Genomic DNA, 18,320 nt, shown 5'->3' with positions numbered 1-18,320 from the left:
TGCCTGGCTAATTTAGTTCTTGTTTCTTAACTCCATCTTGGATAGAAGCAAAACTGTGAACTACTTTAATTTTTTAAATCTCTTTATTTAATTACAAATTAAAGTAATTTTTGGTTTTTTTTTAATGTTTGTTAATTTATTTGAAAGTGACACAGAGAAAGAGGCAGACGGGGGGGGGGGGGGGGGGGGGGGATGGGCGCGCCAGGGCCTCCAGCCAGTGCCAACAAACTCCAGACGCGTGCGCCCCCTTGTGCATCTGGCTAACGTGGGACCTGGGGAACCGAGCCTCAAACCGGGGTCCTTAGGCTTCACAGGCAAGCGCTTAACCAGTAAGCTATCTCTCCGGCCCTCTTTTTTTCTTTTTCCGTAATCTCTTCCTCCATTTTCTTTTGCCCCCCCCCCCCCCACTGAGCCCCCTCTCCTTTCTAGCTAGTTCCTCTTCTGATTGATGTCTTTTTTTTTTTTTGGTTTTCGAGGTAGGGTCTCTCTCTAGCCCTGGCTGACCTGGAATTCGCTATGTAGTCTCAGGCTGACCTTGAACTCTCGGCAGTCCTCGAACCCTGCCTCTTGGGTGCTGGGATTAAAGGCCTGTCTGAATCGTGACGGCGTGTTGGTGGCCTGGCGCCGTGCAGTCTGCAGGCTGACAAAGCTGCTGTGAGGACCGAGTGCAGAGGACACTTGGTGTCCCGAGAAGGTGTTCTGTAGCACTCCTCCCCGATCTTTGGCTCTTGCATTCTTTCTGCCACCGCTTTTGCAGTGTTCCCTGAGCCTTGCAGTGTGGTAGAGATGTCTCATTTAGTGTTGTTTTTACTCAGCACTTTGATGAGTTTTGAGTTGTCCCAGAAGTGCCCTTCACCTGAAAAGAGAAGCTGCTCTAACTGAAGAAGAAATCTGTGGGCATAAACATAATGTTTGGAGGACAATTTGATGGGCATAACAATCCATATAGCCAAACAGCAGTAGTCTCTTCCCCCCAGAGTTTATCACCTTCCCAGCCATTGGCTTCTGACTAGGTTTTCAGTGTCGGGCATGAATTCCGTCCTCCAGAACGAACCTCAAATCTAGTCAAAGAGCAGCTGGCTGACCTACGGCAGACGTGCCGCTGTTGCACTAGCGGCACATCTTGTGTGGTGGCCAGTTACGGGGCTTTCAGGCTCTCCTGCTCATGAGGACTGTTGATGACTTTTCTGCCCCAGCAGTCTGCAAAGCCCTTTCTAGCCCTGTCACAGCTCGTCAGCACAGGCTGCCAGCTCGTTCCTAGCTTGATTTCCAGTGACCCCCAACCAGAGCGTGCGGTGTCTTCAGCAATAGGCACTTACCATCTAGTTCTGGTGGGCAACCAGAAGCCTTGGGAATAGCCTGTATTATTTTGGGGCCTCAGGGGACTCCTTGATCAACAACTCATTGTGAGGTACCCTGACCCTGGTACGGGGAGTTTCTCTAACAGCCTGTGCCTTCTGGGAGTAGCATGACCCACCCGACCCCCACAGGGTGCTTCTGTGTCAGTTACTTTCTCTCGGCACGCACTGAGCCAGGAGTTCTGTGGGATTGTCCGTATTCCTGTTGTGAATTTTGCTCTGAACTTGTGGTGGTTTGAGTATGTCTGCCGTAGGGTTATGTGTTTGAATCCTTAATCCCAGCTAGTACTGCTGTTTTGGAAGGTTATGGAACCTGGAAGAACAGAGCTGGGGAGATGGCCAGTGGCTAGACACTTGCCTTACAAAGCCTGCCAGCCCAGGTTCAATTCCCCAGTACCCATATCAAGCCAGATGCAAAAAGTGGTACATGCATCTCAAGTTCTCTTACAGTGGCAAGAGGCCCTGATACACCCACACATTCTCTCTCAAAAAAAAAGGAGAGCCTTGCTAGAGGAAGTAGGTCACTGGGGGCGGGCCTAACGGTTTAGCAGTCCAGCTCCGCTTGGTGTTGCCCCTCGCCTTTTCTCTCTCTCCTTCCACCACGACAGTGCGATGCCAGCTTCCTGCTCCTTCCCCGCTTCCATTGCCATGCGGGACACCACCCTCTGGACCTGCACACGGAAACAAACTCCTCCCTGCGTCACTTGTGGCCGGGTGTCTGCTCACAGCAGTGAGAAAGTAACTGACACAGGGCCTAAGACTGCCCCAAAGATAGAGTTTGTGAGGCGGGGCAGACAGCTCATTGGCAAAGCCCTTGCTCCTCAACTCTCAGTGCCTGAGTTCAAACTTCCAGACCCCACACAAAAAGCCAGAAGCTGTGGAGGCTTCTGTAATCCCAGTGCCCACAGTGAGAAGGGAACAGAAAACAGGAGAGTTTCCTTCGCCCTGCCAGGGAGAATGTGTTGAGCCTGACGCACTCCCAAAGACACTCCTCACCCTGTCTTCCACCTGCGTTTTCGGGGACACCTTCCTGGCTGCGCTTTCTCTGTCTGGTTCACACCCTCCTTGCAGCAGTTTCTGCTTTTTGATGTCCATAGTGCTTAGCCGTTCACAGGCATCTCATTCCCTCAGATGTGGGATTGATTGCTCGTCTCACTTGTCCCTTGGCCACTGGTGCCTGGTACCATGGCATTCTCTAGTATATGTGGTAAATATTTGTTTAATGAGTGGATTTAGATATTTAGAAAGTTTAAATTGTAACTACCTGTAATAACACCTTTTTAGTTAGTGGCCCTAAATTTATACCTGTTACTTTAAAATCTTTTTGTCTAATATTATTTCAGAGAGAAAGAGGAAAAAGAGGGGAGGGGAATGGACATGCCAGGGCCTTCTGCTGAGATGAATTCTAGGTGTATGCACTACTTGTGCGTCTGGCCTCATGTGGATACTGGGGATTCAAACCCAGGCCATTAGGCTTTGCAAGCATGTGCCTTTAATCACTGAGCCATCTCTCCATGCTTAAAATATTTTTTAAAATAATGAATGTATTTCAGGATTGAGAAGAAAACAAAGTACCACTTACTGGTATTCTCTACCAGGTTGGTGTTGAAGTAAGTTGTTTTATTTGATTCTTTTTTTTAAGGCAATGCTTTTTTTAAAAAAGAAATTTTTATTATTTATTTGAGAGAGATAAAGAGGCAGATAGAGAGAGGGGGTCAGGGAAGGAGAGAATGGGTATGCCAGGGCCTCTAGCTGCTGCAGATGAACTCCAGATGCATGTGCCACCTTGTGCATCTGGCTTATATGGATCCTAAGAATTGAGCCTGGGTCCTTTGGCTTTGTAGGCAAGCATCTAAACTGCCAAGCCATCTCTGCAGCCCTTATTTGATTCATATTATGAGCTAGAGTAGTTCTTCTTAATGCCTGTTCTATGATTGAGAAGGCATTCTAAAAGTGACTTGCCTAGGATCAGGTGGCTAAAAAGTGGCGGGTTGGATTCACTCTGGGGCCTGCTTCACTGCCCGCTCCTCTGCCGGCCCACGCCCCCCCCCCCCACAGGACTTGCTACTTGGAAGATTTTTGCATTTAAGACTTCGAGTACATTGACAGGTTTTTGCATGTAATAATGTATTTTGATCATAAGCCCTCCCGTTACCTTCTTGCGTCCCTTTTCCCCATCCATTTGCCACTCAATCCCTTCTTCATAACCAGTTCTACTTTCGTGTCTCTTATTCATGCGTGTGTCCCACTAGGGCTGCCTGCATGCGCACGGGTGGGGGTTTACTGACCAGAGCGCGTGGTTCCTGCCAGTGGCTGCACCACAGATGACAGTGTCTCTCCCCCTCCCCCAGCAGCCATTAGGAAACATACATATCTTTTGTTAATAGTCAAGGGTATCTTGCTGACCCAGGGGCTTTAACAGTACTTAGTTCCTATTGTGTATGTCGAGACTGAAGGTGAATCTTGGCCTAGAATGTAAAGTTTGAATTCAGGGACAGAATCATGTCAGTGTCAAAGAAACTGAAAAATGAGCCTTTCACTTTCAGGGACTATTTTTGCATATGGACAAACTGGAACAGGCAAAACATTCACTATGGAAGGCGTCCGCGCAGTGCCTGAGCTTCGAGGGATTATCCCCAACTCCTTCGCTCACATATTCGGTCACATCGCGAAAGCTGAGGGTGATACAAGGTAAAGAACCTCTTGTTTTCTCATGCCAAGATGCAAACCCAGAACGCCACAGGCCCAGATGCTACAGACGTACTTAAGGCAGCTCTTGTAAGTAGTTCATTGTCTTTTATGTGCTCAAATATTGTTACAGATTTTTGGTTCGAGTGTCATATCTGGAAATATATAACGAAGAAGTCCGTGATCTCCTGGGCAAAGATCAGACACAGAGACTAGAGGTAAGGATCACTGGAATTGGATCACTCTCCACAGTAATGCATGTTCTAAATTCAGGTCCTTTGATTTAGAGCATTTTTAAGATTTCACAGCACTGGGTACAGGTGTCATTTCTTCCACATGCAGACATATTGGGGGATGACTTACTGACAGGGGACTGTTGAGCTGAGGGCGGGAGATGCTTTGTGGAAGGAGCACTTGCGGCGTGAGCGTGTGGACCTGGGTTCAGGTCCACAGAGCCCACCAGCAGCCCGACGCGTTAGCCCAAGTGTATGTGACCCAGCAACGCAGTGGTGAGATGGAAGGCCAAGACAGAGCCCCCAGAACCTCGCAGGCAGGCAGCTTGGCACACACTGCAGTGAGCAACAGGACCCTGTCTCAAAACGAGAGGGAAGGCAGGAACCAACACCAGGGTTAGAGGAAAGGTTAGCTCTTAAGGTATCAGTGCTGGAATTATGCATCCGTGCGATCCAGGAGATACCAGACAGGGAGGAGCAGCAGAGAAATTCTGAGCACCCTCTTCATCCTAGGCTGTGGTGGGATCAGGTCCCAGAGTATTGCTGAGCTGTTGCAGGGCAGCGGCAGTGCAGTTGGTGGAAACATACCCGCTTGCGTGTGATCTCCACGCACAGCAGTTTTCTCTTACCACCCCCCCCCCACTCCCGTGCAAAGTGAGCGCTTCAGGCATTTCATGACTTGCCCAAGGCAAGGAAGCCCTGAGTGACTGTATTGTTTAGGGTCAAGAGGTGATTTCTAAGGTCCTTAAATCTGCTTCTGATCCCGAGCAAATGACTTAGCTCCTATAAACTTTGGTGTTGTCATATGAAAATGGAAATAATAGTAATGTATCTACTTCATAAGATTATTGTCGGAGGGAATTACCATGGGATATATTTTATAATCATGGAAAATGTTAATAAAAAAAAAAAAAAAGATTATTGTCCATGTTAAACAGACAGCGTTTCTCAACACAAGATCATCTCACTTTGAATAATAAAGATATTTTTATGTGGATTTCTCAGTGGCTTTGAGTCGTTTGTTGGCTTCACCTTGGTATGAGCGACTCAGAAGTGCGCGTCACACCACTTTCTTGGTTCCCTCACGAGCCGTGTGCTCGGCTCTTACTGTTTTGAGACAAGGTCTTTTGTATCCCAGGCTGACCTCAAGCTCGCTGTGTAACTGAGGATGACCTTGAACTCCTGTTCTTCCTGCCAAGTGCTTGGGTTGTAGGTATGCACCACCATGCCTCGTTTGGCTGGTGACGGCTGAGGGTTGGGTGTGTGCTGGGCCAGCACCCTGCCAGTGGAACCCGAGCCCGTCCGTGCTCTGCTGTCCATCTGCAAAATGCCTCGGCTTTCTGTTTCTCCCGTCTGAGGGTCCTTGCACCCATTCGCCTCCTGCCCTAAGACAGACTATTTATCCCTGCATCTTGTTTAGGTTCCAGCTTAAATGTCATCTTGCAGAAACATATCCATCCCAGTCACTGGCTTACTAGATCTGAAATATATGCCTTTCTGTAATTTTTATTTAGGACATCACAATTAAAGTAATTTTGTTGCAGTCATTCATTTGTGTCTTCTCTGCCTGTTGGTAACCTCGCGGGGAGGGCCTCGCACTCAGCAGCCGCCGGGGAGAGAGTGCTGGATCAAATGCAAAGTCTTACATATGTGCTTACTTGTTTAGGTTAAAGAGAGGCCTGATGTGGGCGTTTATATCAAGGACTTGTCAGCCTATGTGGTCAACAATGCCGACGACATGGACAGAATCATGACACTTGGCCACAAGAATCGTAAGTGCGGCGCTGCTGTGGCTCCGCAGCTTCCCGGTGGGTGGGCAGAGGAGGGTCAGAACTAGGGGCTATGCTCTCTGTCTGTCTGCCTGTTTCTGTCTGTCGTTCTCAAATAAACAAAGGGGTATTTTGCCTCATAGAGGCATTTATTTAGGGTTTTCCCCCGCAATCTGGGCGTGGTGGTGTATGCTTTTTGAAAAAAATTTTATTGACAACTTCCATCATTGTAAGCAATATTCCATGGTAGCTCCCTCCCTCCACCTAGTTTCCCCTTTGAATCTCCAGTCTCCATCATATCCCCTCCCCTCTCAATCAGTCTCTCTTTTATTTTGATGTCATGATCTTTTCCTCCTATTATGATGGTCTTGTGTAGGTACAGGTACTTTGAGGTCATGGATATCCAGGCCATTCTGTGTCGGGGGGAGCACGTGGTAAGGAGTCCTACCCTTCCTTTGGCTCTTACATTCTTTCTTCCATCTCTTCCACAACGGACCCTGAGCCTTGGAAGATGTGAAATCAATATTTTAGTGCCGAGCACTCCTTTGTCACTTCTTGTCATCACCATGGTGCCTTCTGAGTCATCCCAAGGTCACTGCTATCTGAAAGGAAAAGCTTCTCTAACCAAAAATGAGAGTAACATTAATGTATGGGCATGGCCGGGTGTGGTGGCGCACGCCTTTAATCCCAGCACTCGAGAGGCAGAGGTCGGAGGATCGCCATGAGTTCGAGGCCACCCTGAGACTCCATACTGAATTCCAGGAGAGCCTGAGCTAGAGTGAGACCCTACCTCAAAACAAACAAACAAACCAAACCAAACCAAACAAAAAATACATATATACATATATGGGCATGAACATTAAGAGAAGTGCTTACTGGGCAGTTTGGTGAGCATAATATGTACATTTAGCCAGACAGTAGCACACATTACACCCCTAGGGCTCATGACTACCCCTGTTGTAGGTTTTCCTTCCTATAGAGCAGGCCTCCAGTCAAATTAGAGGGTGGTTGGCTTCTCCCATAATAGATGTGCCACTATTGCACCAGTTGGCTCATTTGCCCTAGCTGGCCAAATACAAGGCTTGCACCAGGTGCTAAGACACTGTAAGACTAGTCTGTGCAGTACTGCTTGTGACTGGGAAGACACGGACAATCCACTGCAGAGCAGCCGTGGTCACCAAGCAGCCGTTGAGGAACTGAGGTTCAGCTGTAGCCAATGACAGTTGAGGACGCCTGTCCAGCATGAGCTGTTTAAAAGCCAGTGTGATTACACATGTATACTCCTGGTGCTGAGGCAGAATTCCCTCTAAAGAGAGCTGAATCATCAGTCGTTTCCCAGTTTTTGTCCATTTTTTATTTATTTCTTATTTGAGAGCAACAGACACAGAGAGAAAGACAGATAGAGGGAGAGAGAGAATGGGCGCGCCAGGGCTTCCAGCCACTGCAAACAAACTCCAGACACCCTTGTGTATCTGGCTAACGTGGGACCTGGGGAACCGAGCCTCGAACTGGGGTCCTTAGGCACAGGCAAGCGCTTAACCGCTAAGCCATCTCTCCAGCCCCGTTTCCCAGTTTTTAAATGTGTGTTTCTTTGTGTGTATTTTTTAAGAGAGAGGGCCTTGCCTGGATTGCCCGGGCTCAGTTGATCCTCCTGCCTCAGCCTCCCAAACAATCAGAACTACAAGTGCACACCACTATGTCCAGCTTTGTAAATTATTTATTTTTTAGACAGTAATATTTGTGATTGTAACTAAGAATTTTATGCGAAATTCTTTCTCTAATACATGGAACATCACAAAGTGTCCTTTTAATATCTATTATTTATTTGTAAGGACGAGAGGGAGAATGGGCATACCAGGGACTCTTGACACTGCAAATGAACTCTAGATGCATGTGCCATTTTATGCATCTGGCTTTATGTGGGTGCTGGGGAGTTGAACTCAGGCCATCAGGCTTTGCAAGCAAGCACCCTTTAACTGCTGAGCCATCTCTCTAGCCCCAAATTCTTTTTTTAATTTTTTTTCTCAATTTTTATTAACATTTTCCATGATTATAAAAAATATCCCATGGTAATACCCTCCCCCCCCCGCTTTCCCCTTTGAAATTCTATTCTCCATCATATGTCTTCCCCATCTCAATCATTGTACTTACATATATACAATAATAACCTATTCAGTACCCTCCTCCCTTCCTTTCTCTTCCCTTTATATCTCCTTTTTAACTTACTGGCCTCTGCTACTGAGTTTTTTCCTTCTCATGCAGAAGCCCAATCATCTGTAGCTAGGATCCACATATGAGGGAGAACATGTGGCACTTGGCTTTCTGGGCCTGGGTTACCTCACTTAGTATAATACTTTCCAGGTCCATCCATTTTTCTGCAAATTTCATAACTTCAGTTTTCTTTTGTTGTCAACATAAACTGTAAGAGAAATTTCATACAGTGACTAAACACACACCTCTGGTTTTATGGTTTGACTTTGTGATGGAATTAAGTTTTTAACTATTCTAGATATGTAATTTAAAAGGTACCCTCTGGAGCTGGTGCTTGCTTAGTGTATGTGAAATCCTGAGGTAGGTTCCCAGCTCTGCACATGCCTGGAGTACAAGCACTTAGTGGGTGGAGGCAGGAGGATCACAGTTTCAAGGTCATTCCCAGCTACATAGCAAGTTTGAGGCCAGCGTGCACTACATGAGACCGCGTCTGTAAATCAGTCAACCAATGAGTTAGTAAAATGGAATGAAGGCACTCCAGATCTTAAGGGTTTTCTTTCTGTATTAAAGGTTCTGTTGGCGCGACTAACATGAATGAACACAGTTCCCGTTCCCATGCCATCTTCACAATCACCATAGAGTGCAGCGAGAAAGGAGTGGACGGGAACGTGCACGTCAGGATGGGAAAGCTTCACCTTGTGGACCTGGCTGTAAGTAACAAGCTGCTGTCTAGGAAAGGGCTTTCTTGAGACCCTTTATCTCATAAGTGAGTAAAGATAAAGTGGAAAGGTAGGATTTGCACATGACCTTCAAATGACTACGTGCGTGTTTAACTTGTTGATTGTGGGTTATATGTTGTGACGTGAAAGTAGAGAGATCCTATCCCTGTGTTCCCGTCATGCTCATGGCCAGTCTTGCTTTGAGTGTCACCCACTTCCCCTTCTTTGCTTCTTTGAAGTGAATTCCGGATGCTACATAAGAAAGGGGAAAGTGTCGGGGGGAGGGAGGGAATTACCGTGGGATATTTTTTATATAATCATGGAAAATGTTAATAAAAATTTAAAAATTAAAAAAAATTAAAAAAAAGAATTTATGCCATTAACTTACTTTGTTAAAAAAGTTATGCATGCAAATTGCAGTTTGACTTTTGTCTCTGTTGCTTGCTAGGGCTCGGAAAGGCAAGCAAAGACCGGAGCTACGGGGCAGCGCCTGAAGGAGGCTACAAAGATCAACCTTTCACTCTCCACCCTGGGCAACGTGATCTCGGCCTTGGTCGATGGAAAGAGCACTCATGTGCCTTATCGTAACTCCAAACTCACTCGTCTTCTTCAGGATTCCTTGGGCGGAAACTCAAAAACCATGATGGTAAGACTGAATCTGTGGCTTAGTAAAACCAGGCAACGTTATGACTCTGACTTATGCCAGTGATTGATATGCATCATGCTTTAAACACCCAATCCCTTTGCCTCTTTGACTGTGGCTGTCCTCTCTGTAGCACACCACGCCTATTTGCCCGCCGTAGTATCATCTGGAAACCCACGTGACTGGTGCTCTTCTTTAAGAACGCCAAGTTGCCGAGGGGCGTCACGTATTTGTTCTGATGTGCTTGTAGTTGATCAGCAGCCGTGTAAGTGATTTACATTTCTAATTCAACAGTGTGCAAACATTGGGCCAGCAGATTACAATTACGATGAAACCATCAGTACTTTGCGCTATGCCAACCGTGCTAAGAATATTAAGAATAAAGCTAGAATTAATGAAGATCCAAAGGATGCTCTGCTTCGCCAGTTCCAGAAGGAAATAGAGGAGCTGAAGAAAAAACTTGAAGAAGGTAATTTCTTCCCCAGTAGTAATGCTGCCTAAAATATTTTGGTTAACCACTAAATTTTCTGATAAAACCCACCTGCTAAGCATTTTTGGACCTCTAATATTGTTATTTAAAATAACGTTTTCAGCTGGTGTGGCACAAGCCTTCAATCCCAGCACTCAGGAGGCTGAGATAGGTGGATCACCATGAGTTCCAGGTCAGCCTCTAGCTCAAAAAGAAAAAGAAATGAAAACAAACGAACAGTAACTACAACATTTTCTGAAGGGTGGGGGTGTAGCTCAGTGGTAGAGCACTCGCATAGCACATGAAGCCCTGGGTCCAATCCCAGCGACATCAACACATGAAGTTTCTGGAAAAGAGCTTGTTATTTGCATACTTTAGCATTTAAGTAAGATCACATACTATTAGTGTATGTGTCTCTGTGTTTTTTTAATTTGATATGTAGGGAGGTGACGCGGAAGGGAAATGCTTGCTGCACAAGCATGACAACCTGAGTCACCCCCTCGCACCCATGTGAAGGCCGGGCCTGGCGGTGTGTCCTCTCTCAGTCCCGCGCTGGGAAGGCAGAGGCAGAAGGCATTTCTCGGGCTTGTGCTACCTAGTCTAGCCAAATGCATGAACCACCATGGCCTGCTTGCTTTCATACTTAAATCTGCAAATGGGATTCTATTTGGAGAATTATTTTCTAGGAAAAAAATGCTAGATGGTTATAAATGTTGAAGATCTGCTGGAGAGCTCAGCGGATAAAGCACTTGTCGCACAAGCATGAGCCCTGAGTAAAAGTTCTGGCCGCAGTACGGAGGGGAAGACAGGATGTTCCCTGGGGCTGGCCGGCCGCATCCTATGGAACAACCCCTGAGTTGTCCTCTGGCTCCCACACACATGTGCACTTGCACACACATGTTAAAAAGTAAAAAGAAAAGAAAACGGAAAGTTTGCAGGCCTGATTCGTGATGGTGAGAAACTTCCCAGTCATCACTGAGTGCCAAGGCTCTCCCTGCCCTTGTGCGATAGGCCTTCTTGACGACTGTAGAGCTCTCAGCACACCAGGTGACAACTTGGAACTGCCCCTTTGCAATCTCAGGGGAAACCCAGATGTAGTAACCCTGCCACAGACGTTTGAAGAAATTGGTTTATTGAACTTAGTGAGAATTTTGAGGAAAAGCAGAGTAAACTCTTGTTAGTGTTTTCACCGTGACCACTAGGTGGTGTGTGCTTCTAGCTGTGTGTCTGAGAGACTTTGTGTTTGTGCTGAGTGTCTGCCTTTTGTTTTTCTGACTTTATTTTCCTGCTTTTACATGGTAAAGTGTATATAGCATAAAACTTTGCATTTTAACAAGTTTGTGTATACAGTTGTGCGTTAAGAACATTATCATGCAACTCTCACCATTACGCACTTCCACATTTTTTCATCTTCCCAAACAGAAACTCTGTACCTGTTAAATACGAATTCCTCATGCCTTCCTACTCCTAGCCCTGGCGTCAGCTATTCTTCTTTGTGTCTGAAGTCGCGTGTGCTAGGTTCTTCAGAGAAGGAAAACCACGCAGTGTTTTCCTTATGAGTCTGGCTTATTACTTAGCACGTTGCCTTCGGGGCTGGTGCGCGTCACGGCGTGTCTGGATTTCTTTCCTTAGAGTCTCAGTGATAGTCTGCTGTGTGGACTACATTTTGTTTTTGGCATTCATCTGTTCATGGGTATTTGGCTGGCTGCTGCCTGTTGACTTGTGTGAATAATATGGTGGCATGCATCAGACCACAGATTCCTGTTTAAGTTCTTGCTTTACATGTGCAGAACTGCTGGGCCATATGGTAATACTATGCCATTTATAGAACTTCTGGATCATATGGTAATACTATTTTTAGCACATTTCATTTTGTGTTCTTATTGCTCCATGATTTGCTTTTATAATTTCCCGTATAGAGTGATAATATAAACTAGAAAAAGTAGACACACTCTATGAAATACATGACCAGCACCCTTCAGAAGTGTCTATATCTTGAGAAATACAGAAAGTCTAAAGACACATGCACTGAGCACTGCCAGTCAGGTCTGCTGCGCCCTTCCTGCAGGTGAGGGAGATTCTTGCTGGCACAGGTGACCAGGAAGTTCTCTCCTGCAGGCGTCAGGTCCTCACACGAGCAAGCCTTTACCGCCGTGCATCTCTAGCCCCTGTTGATTTCTTCAGCTAGGGTTGCAATCCAGTGCTGTTATTTCCTTGTTGCTCAGATTGTCCCAGCGTGAGCTGTGAGGACTTGCTGTCAGGTCATTTCTAAGCACTTCCTTGTTGTCTGCAGCCACGGTCAGCGGGGTGTGTCTTGTATGCTCCCTGCCATGTCCGTATATGGCGGTTCTGGTGAAGTGTCCCCCACAGACCCATGTGTTTTGAATACTTGGGCCCTGCTGGTGGCAGGCTGGGGCGGTTGTGCAGCCCTTAGGAGGTGGAGCTGCTAAAGGAGGTGTGTCACCGGGGTAGGTTTGGGTAAGGTAGCCCAGCTCCAAGCCTGGTACATAGACTACTTCCTGCTGCTGCTGTGACCTGCTGTGCTCTCTCTGCTGTGGTGCGGCCTCCCTGTAAAGCCGTAAACTGAACTCAGCCCCTTCTTCCGTGAGCTGCTGCCTGTCCCAGCAACCGGAAAGTAACTGCAACACCTTGAAATCGTACCCCCACCCACATCCTTATCTTCAGAGAATAGTATTTAGAAACCAGGATTTGGGCACCAAAAATGCTCGTTGCTGTCCAGGTGTCGCTGCTAGGAAGCCCAGAGAACAAAATATTTGTAATTCCTTCCCCTTAGACTGATGCTTTCCATCCTTTTAGGAACATGTGTATTTTGGGGATTTGTTTTTTTAAAGGTTTTACTCCAGTCACTAAAAAAAAAAAATATTTATTTATATAGAGAGAGTAAGATGTACAGAGAATGAAAGAGACAGAATGGGCATACTAGGTCCTCCAGCCACTGCAAATGAACTCCAGAGGCATGTGCCCCCTGTGCATCTGGTTTATTTGGGTCCTGGGGGATCAAACCTGGGTCCTTTGGCTTTGCAGGCAAATGCTTTTAACTGCTAAGCCATCTCTCCAGCCCTTTTTTAAAAAAAAATTTATTAGCATTTTCCATGATTATAAAAAAATATCCCATGGTAATTCCCTCCCCCCCCCCAGCCCTTTTTTTTTTTTGATCATTGTTTGTTTTCCATAGTTTTGGGATTAAAGGTGTGCGCCTCCATACCCGCCTAACACCTAGTCTTTTTGTATACTTAGAGTACACTTAAAATGAGGTTTTAAGCCGGGCGTGGTGGTTCACGCCTTTAATCCCAGCACTTGGAAGGCAAAGGTAGGAGGATCGCCATGAATTTGAGGCCACCCTGAGACTACATAGTGAATTCCAGGTCGGCCTGAACTAGAGTAAAACCTTACCTCATGAAACCAAAAATAAAAAATAAAAACAATGAGGTTTTGAAATGATAAGTGGATCAGCATTAAAGACTTCAAAATAAAATTATGGACATCTTATTTTTGAGGCTACCATATCTGATATGTCATCTAGAAGCATTTAAGTTTGTATTTGTGGCAACGAAAACTTAATGAAGAAAGTTGATAGTGGCATTTTCTAACTACCCAACAAATTGGTACAGACTAAAAATCATTAAATTTCTATTCAAGGAGAAGAAATCTCAGGCTCGGATATCAGTGGGTCAGAGGAGGAGGAGGATGAAGAGGGTGAGGTTGGAGAAGATGGAGAGAAAAGGAAAAAGAGAAGAGGTAAGTTCTGCTCGCCGCTCTGATGTGTCGGGTGGACTAGATCGCTCCCCGCAGAGCTCTCCCTTCCTAAGGCAGCGCAGCGCCTCCGTCAGGCAGCTTGCGGTCATGCAGCGGCTCAGGCAGAGACGCCCGTGCCCGTTGCCTGTCTTCTTTCCTCCTGTACCAAGCTTCCGGTTACAGCTGATTCCCAATAGCACGTTGTGTGTTTTCTTAGAGAAGTTTAATTGTAAAACTGATGGTGGACGACTCACTTGGGACTTTCGCCTGTTAGAAACCTGCTTGCTTGGAAAAGAGGGTTCAGTGGGATCCCCTCAAGTCAAGTTAGTCTGTAGAGGGCCTTAACAAATAACCATGAGTTGACTGGACGTTTAGTTTAGTTCCTTTTCTTATAAAGTGTGCTGTCACGCTTACGTAGCTGAGGCCGCAGAGGCTTGCAGAGATGGGCGTGGCTTCGTGGCCGCATTCACGCCTCCCTGCTGGCTGCTGCCGAGCTCTGCTCCATTACTGTGGGCATGGTTTTCAAGCTGGTGCGTAGTTTGCTTGTCTTAAAATTATTGCTGATGTGGTTCAATGGTTAAGGCACTTGACTACAAAGCCTAACAACCCAGGTTTGATTCCCCACTGCCCATACAAGACCAGATGCACAAGGTGGTGCATGCATCTGCAGTTTGTTTGCAGCAGCTGTAGGCCTGGGCATGCCATTCTCCACCCCCCCTCTTTTTATCTACTTAAAAATAAATAAAAATATCTTTTGAAAAAGACAAGAAAAGTGCCGGGCGTGGTAGCACACGCCTTTCATCCCAGCACCTGGGAGGCAGAGGTAGGAGGATCAAAGCCACCTGAGACTACATAGTGAATTCCAGGTCAGCCTGGGCTATGGTGAGACCCTACCTCGAGAAAAAAAAAAAAAAAAAGAAAAGCATGACTTGGGCAGCACTTGGCAGAGTGCAGCCTGCTGGCCAGTCCAGCCTGTACCTGTTTCAGTCAAGAAGTGTCATTAACGGCTGTGCCCATCTGCTTGCTTGCACGCGCTCCGAGGAGAGCATCCGGCCTGCCGTGCCCAAACACGCCTGTCCTGCTGCAGAAAAGGTTGCCAACCCCTGACTTCATACATACCTGGGTTTTCAGATTAAACTCCTCTGTTCAAAGCTAGAGCAGGTAGTGGACTTGTTAGGAAGTGCAAACATGGTGACCCAGCGTCCTCTGGTAGGGGAGGCAGGATGGGAGAACCCCGAAGCTCACAGACCAGTCTTGCCCCCCACAGCAAAAGAGACGGAGCAAGCAGCAAGCACCCCAAGACTGTCCTCTGACCTCCACACATTACATTTAAAGTTGTTCCTTCTACTTATCAACTTAAATGGTTTAAGTAGACTTAAATGTTGCCAAGTAACTTTTTTCTGTGTTCTTCATTCTAACTTTCTGAATAATTATGTTTTAGGTAAGTAGTGGGTTTGTTCACTCCTGAAGGTCTTTTCTTAAAATTTTTATTTATTTATTTAAAAGAGAGAAGCATAGATTGAGTATGAGTGTGCCAGGGCCTGTTGCACTGCAAACAAACTCCAGAGGTGTGCACCACTTGGTGCATCTGGTTTTACGTGCATATTGGGGAATTGAACGCAGGACTTTAAGCTTTGCAAGCCAAGCACCTTTAACCACTCAGCAGTCTCTCCAACCTCCTGACGGTCTTGTAAGGCAGCTACAGTTGGGTGTGCTGGTTCACGCATTAATCCCAGCCCTTGTGAGGCTGAGGTAGGAGGACCACTGTGAGTTCCAGGTCAGCCTGGGCTAAAGTGAGACCTTGTTTCAAAAACAAAACAGTAACAAAAAACAGTTTCTGTCCCTCCTCTGCCCCCATGGTTTTATGAAGTGATACTGGCTAGATTGCTAACAAGACTGGTTTTAAGGGAAAGTGGTTTTGGTTTTTTAGTGCAAGCTTGATTGTCCTTTAAAATTCTTTCTTCAAAACTGAATTTTCCTGTGTATGTGTTCATGTTCTTGTTTCCTCTTTCCTTGGCTCCCGTTGGGTCCCTTCTCTGTCTTCCAGGCAGTAGCAGCAGCAGTAGCTCAGACTCCACAGGCTCTGTCGTAGAGAAGCCTCGGGATAAGTTCTTGCCTAGTGAGTGGCAGCTCTTACCTCTGACAGAGCTCGGGCTTCTCCATACCTCCTGGGCTTCATGTGAGAAGTGCTGCGCGCCCTGGCCTGACTGAAGAGCACAGGCGGGGCTTCTCAGTAGGCAAAGCATGTGACACTCCCGCCCTCATTGCTTCCCCTTAACCGTGGTTGTTAAACATACGCCCCGCTTGTGTTTGAGACCATGGAAGAGAGGTTCATGTTTTTGCACTTGAGATAATGTCAAGAGAGCTAGTAAGCTGTCTAGAAGGATTATTCTCAGGATTCGTCATTAAGCTCACTGTAAATTGTTAGTCCTGGTCAACATAAGAGACATTTAACAACAACTCCTGAATTTCTACAGGTATAAATTATATTCATCAGCACATCAGTGCCCATTATAACACGTGGCACCATTTTAAACGTTTTACATTTTGGTATTCTGTGCTTAGAAGCAGCTTAAGAATGCTTCCAAGAAGGAAAAATGTAAAATTTCAAGCAAGTAAAGATAAATTGAATAGCATTTTATTTTAAAAGGAATTATCCCTACTTCTTGTTTGCCAGATAGGTTTTAAGATGTTTTCTAAGGGGTCACTAGAGAACTCAGAATCATAAAATTTTTGAAATATTTATGTAGACTTACAGATGTAAAGACTTTTTTGTAAACCTTAAAGATACTCATCTTCTATTTATTTTATTTTCAGAAGAAAGGGGAGCTGGTGTCCTTTTTTGCCAGCATGCAGCTTACTGTCTTTTCAGCATTATCTAGAACACTTACCTTTTCTACAACTAACATCAAAACTAATTACTTTTAGCTTACTAGAGGAAAACTTTAATATGAAAACACTGTCCACAGTGATAAGACACGTTACCAAAAACTGGCTTCATAGGATCAGTTCTACTTTGTAGAGCAGTTAGCAGTGAGTGGGAAGTATCATCATTCAAAACCTAGGAAAACCTCTTCTTTTTTAAAATCTGCACCCTCAGAACTCATACCACTGAGGCAGTGCAATGAGCCGTCCCTGCTCAGTTCCAGAGCTCCCTTTGCCGTTTGCCTGTCTTGCACACAGCGCTGGTTGTAACGTGGTGTGTGGGTGAAGGAGAGGTCTAGTTGTCCTAGCATGTGGTTGCTGCGTGTAACTTGACTGTGTGTACCTCCTGTGAAAACACGAATGGCCTGTTAGGTGTCCCTTGCTTGAATCATCAGTTGTCATTTTCTTCTCTAGATTCATTATTATAATTTCTCTTAGCATTCTGCAGGAAGTTGAATGGAGTTTGATACTATACAGGTGTTCCACATTTTATGTAATACTTTTTCCTGAAAAAAAAAAATCTCTTTATTAAGCTGGAAATCATATATGCTGTGAACTTGTGTTTTTTGAACATTCTTCCTACGTGGATATGTGATCAATGCAAATTGTTGTAAACGAATTTCTCTGTCAGGTTGTTCTGGTGGATGCTCTTAAAATGGGGGACACCTGTCATGGGTTGTTATGCTCCAAGAAACATTGAATTGGGAAATTTTTGGAATAAACAGTGTGAACCCTGTTGTTTTAAATTTACTAACTTTAAAATTGGCTTAATTTTCTATTTTGCCGTTTTAGATAATTTCCCAGGTCTTAGCAGGTTCCCAATTCCATGTCTGTAATTCCATTAGTAACCACATGGCGCTGAACTGTTAGTCAGCTCTTTAAGACTGATGGGTAATCTTAGACCGAGGCGCTCTGCTGTCTGCGTAAAGTGTGTCTCATGTTGAACATGCTTTCTTTTACACAGACTCTTATTTCAGTCTGGATGATTTATTTCTACACTGTACTATAAATGAATGCTATTATACATTTTCTTTGTTTGACAAAGGAAATAATATCTCCCTTTTTTCCCTCCTCATCTCTGTGCATATGTTTCCTGTCTGCGGCTTGCTTACCACTTATTGCAAGATCAAGCAGGTTGGTGTGATTGAGTTGCACTCCACTTGGTACAGTTATTTATCTTATCAAGGATTTTTTATTTAAATACATCACATTGAAACATTTTAATAACTTTTCACAAGGTAAGTATTCATCCTTTGTATTTAAAAAAATCTTTCAATTTTATCTTTAAAAAACTTCCTTTTTGCTAAATTCTTAAAGAGTCACTAAGCCACATTTTGAAGATCCGGTTACAAGTGATTTGGTATTCAAAAATTCTCCTTTTTTGAAGGCCAACAGTCAGGTGCCCTGTGTACCCGCATGTGGGGCTCGCGTGTTAAGAGTGACACTAAGGGCCTTGGCACGGGCTTGAAGCGCCTCCTTTGCTCCCTCATTCCACTGCTTCTGGGGGCGGGAGGAGAGGGCAGCCGAGTTACCACTGCTTCTCTTTGGC

General features: G+C 45.5%; 1 protein-coding gene across 3 annotated transcripts in view; it reads left to right on the top strand.

The window, feature by feature from the left end:
• Positions 1 to 18,320, top strand: part of Kif3a (kinesin family member 3A) — a 33,481-nt gene that overhangs the window by 6,842 nt on the left and 8,319 nt on the right. Inside the window, exons 3-11 of one of the 3 annotated variants that reach the window (XM_045152792.1) lie at positions 3,905 to 4,049; positions 4,180 to 4,264; positions 5,946 to 6,051; positions 8,830 to 8,969; positions 9,427 to 9,624; positions 9,916 to 10,090; positions 13,751 to 13,849; positions 15,894 to 15,965; positions 17,897 to 17,905. In XM_045152792.1, coding sequence (XP_045008727.1) covers positions 3,905 to 4,049; positions 4,180 to 4,264; positions 5,946 to 6,051; positions 8,830 to 8,969; positions 9,427 to 9,624; positions 9,916 to 10,090; positions 13,751 to 13,849; positions 15,894 to 15,965; positions 17,897 to 17,905 — 1,029 coding nt within the window. The remainder of the gene's footprint in view (positions 1 to 3,904; positions 4,050 to 4,179; positions 4,265 to 5,945; positions 6,052 to 8,829; positions 8,970 to 9,426; positions 9,625 to 9,915; positions 10,091 to 13,750; positions 13,850 to 15,893; positions 15,966 to 17,896; positions 17,906 to 18,320) is intronic. The other 2 variants (XM_045152793.1, XM_045152794.1) reach the window with 2 other exon arrangements.

The sequence above is a fragment of the Jaculus jaculus genome, chromosome 6 (genome assembly GCF_020740685.1).
Source record: "Jaculus jaculus isolate mJacJac1 chromosome 6, mJacJac1.mat.Y.cur, whole genome shotgun sequence".
Lineage (NCBI taxonomy): Eukaryota > Metazoa > Chordata > Mammalia > Rodentia > Dipodidae > Jaculus > Jaculus jaculus.
Note: the sequence above shows the minus strand (reverse complement) of the source record. Positions and strands in the feature narration are given on the sequence as shown.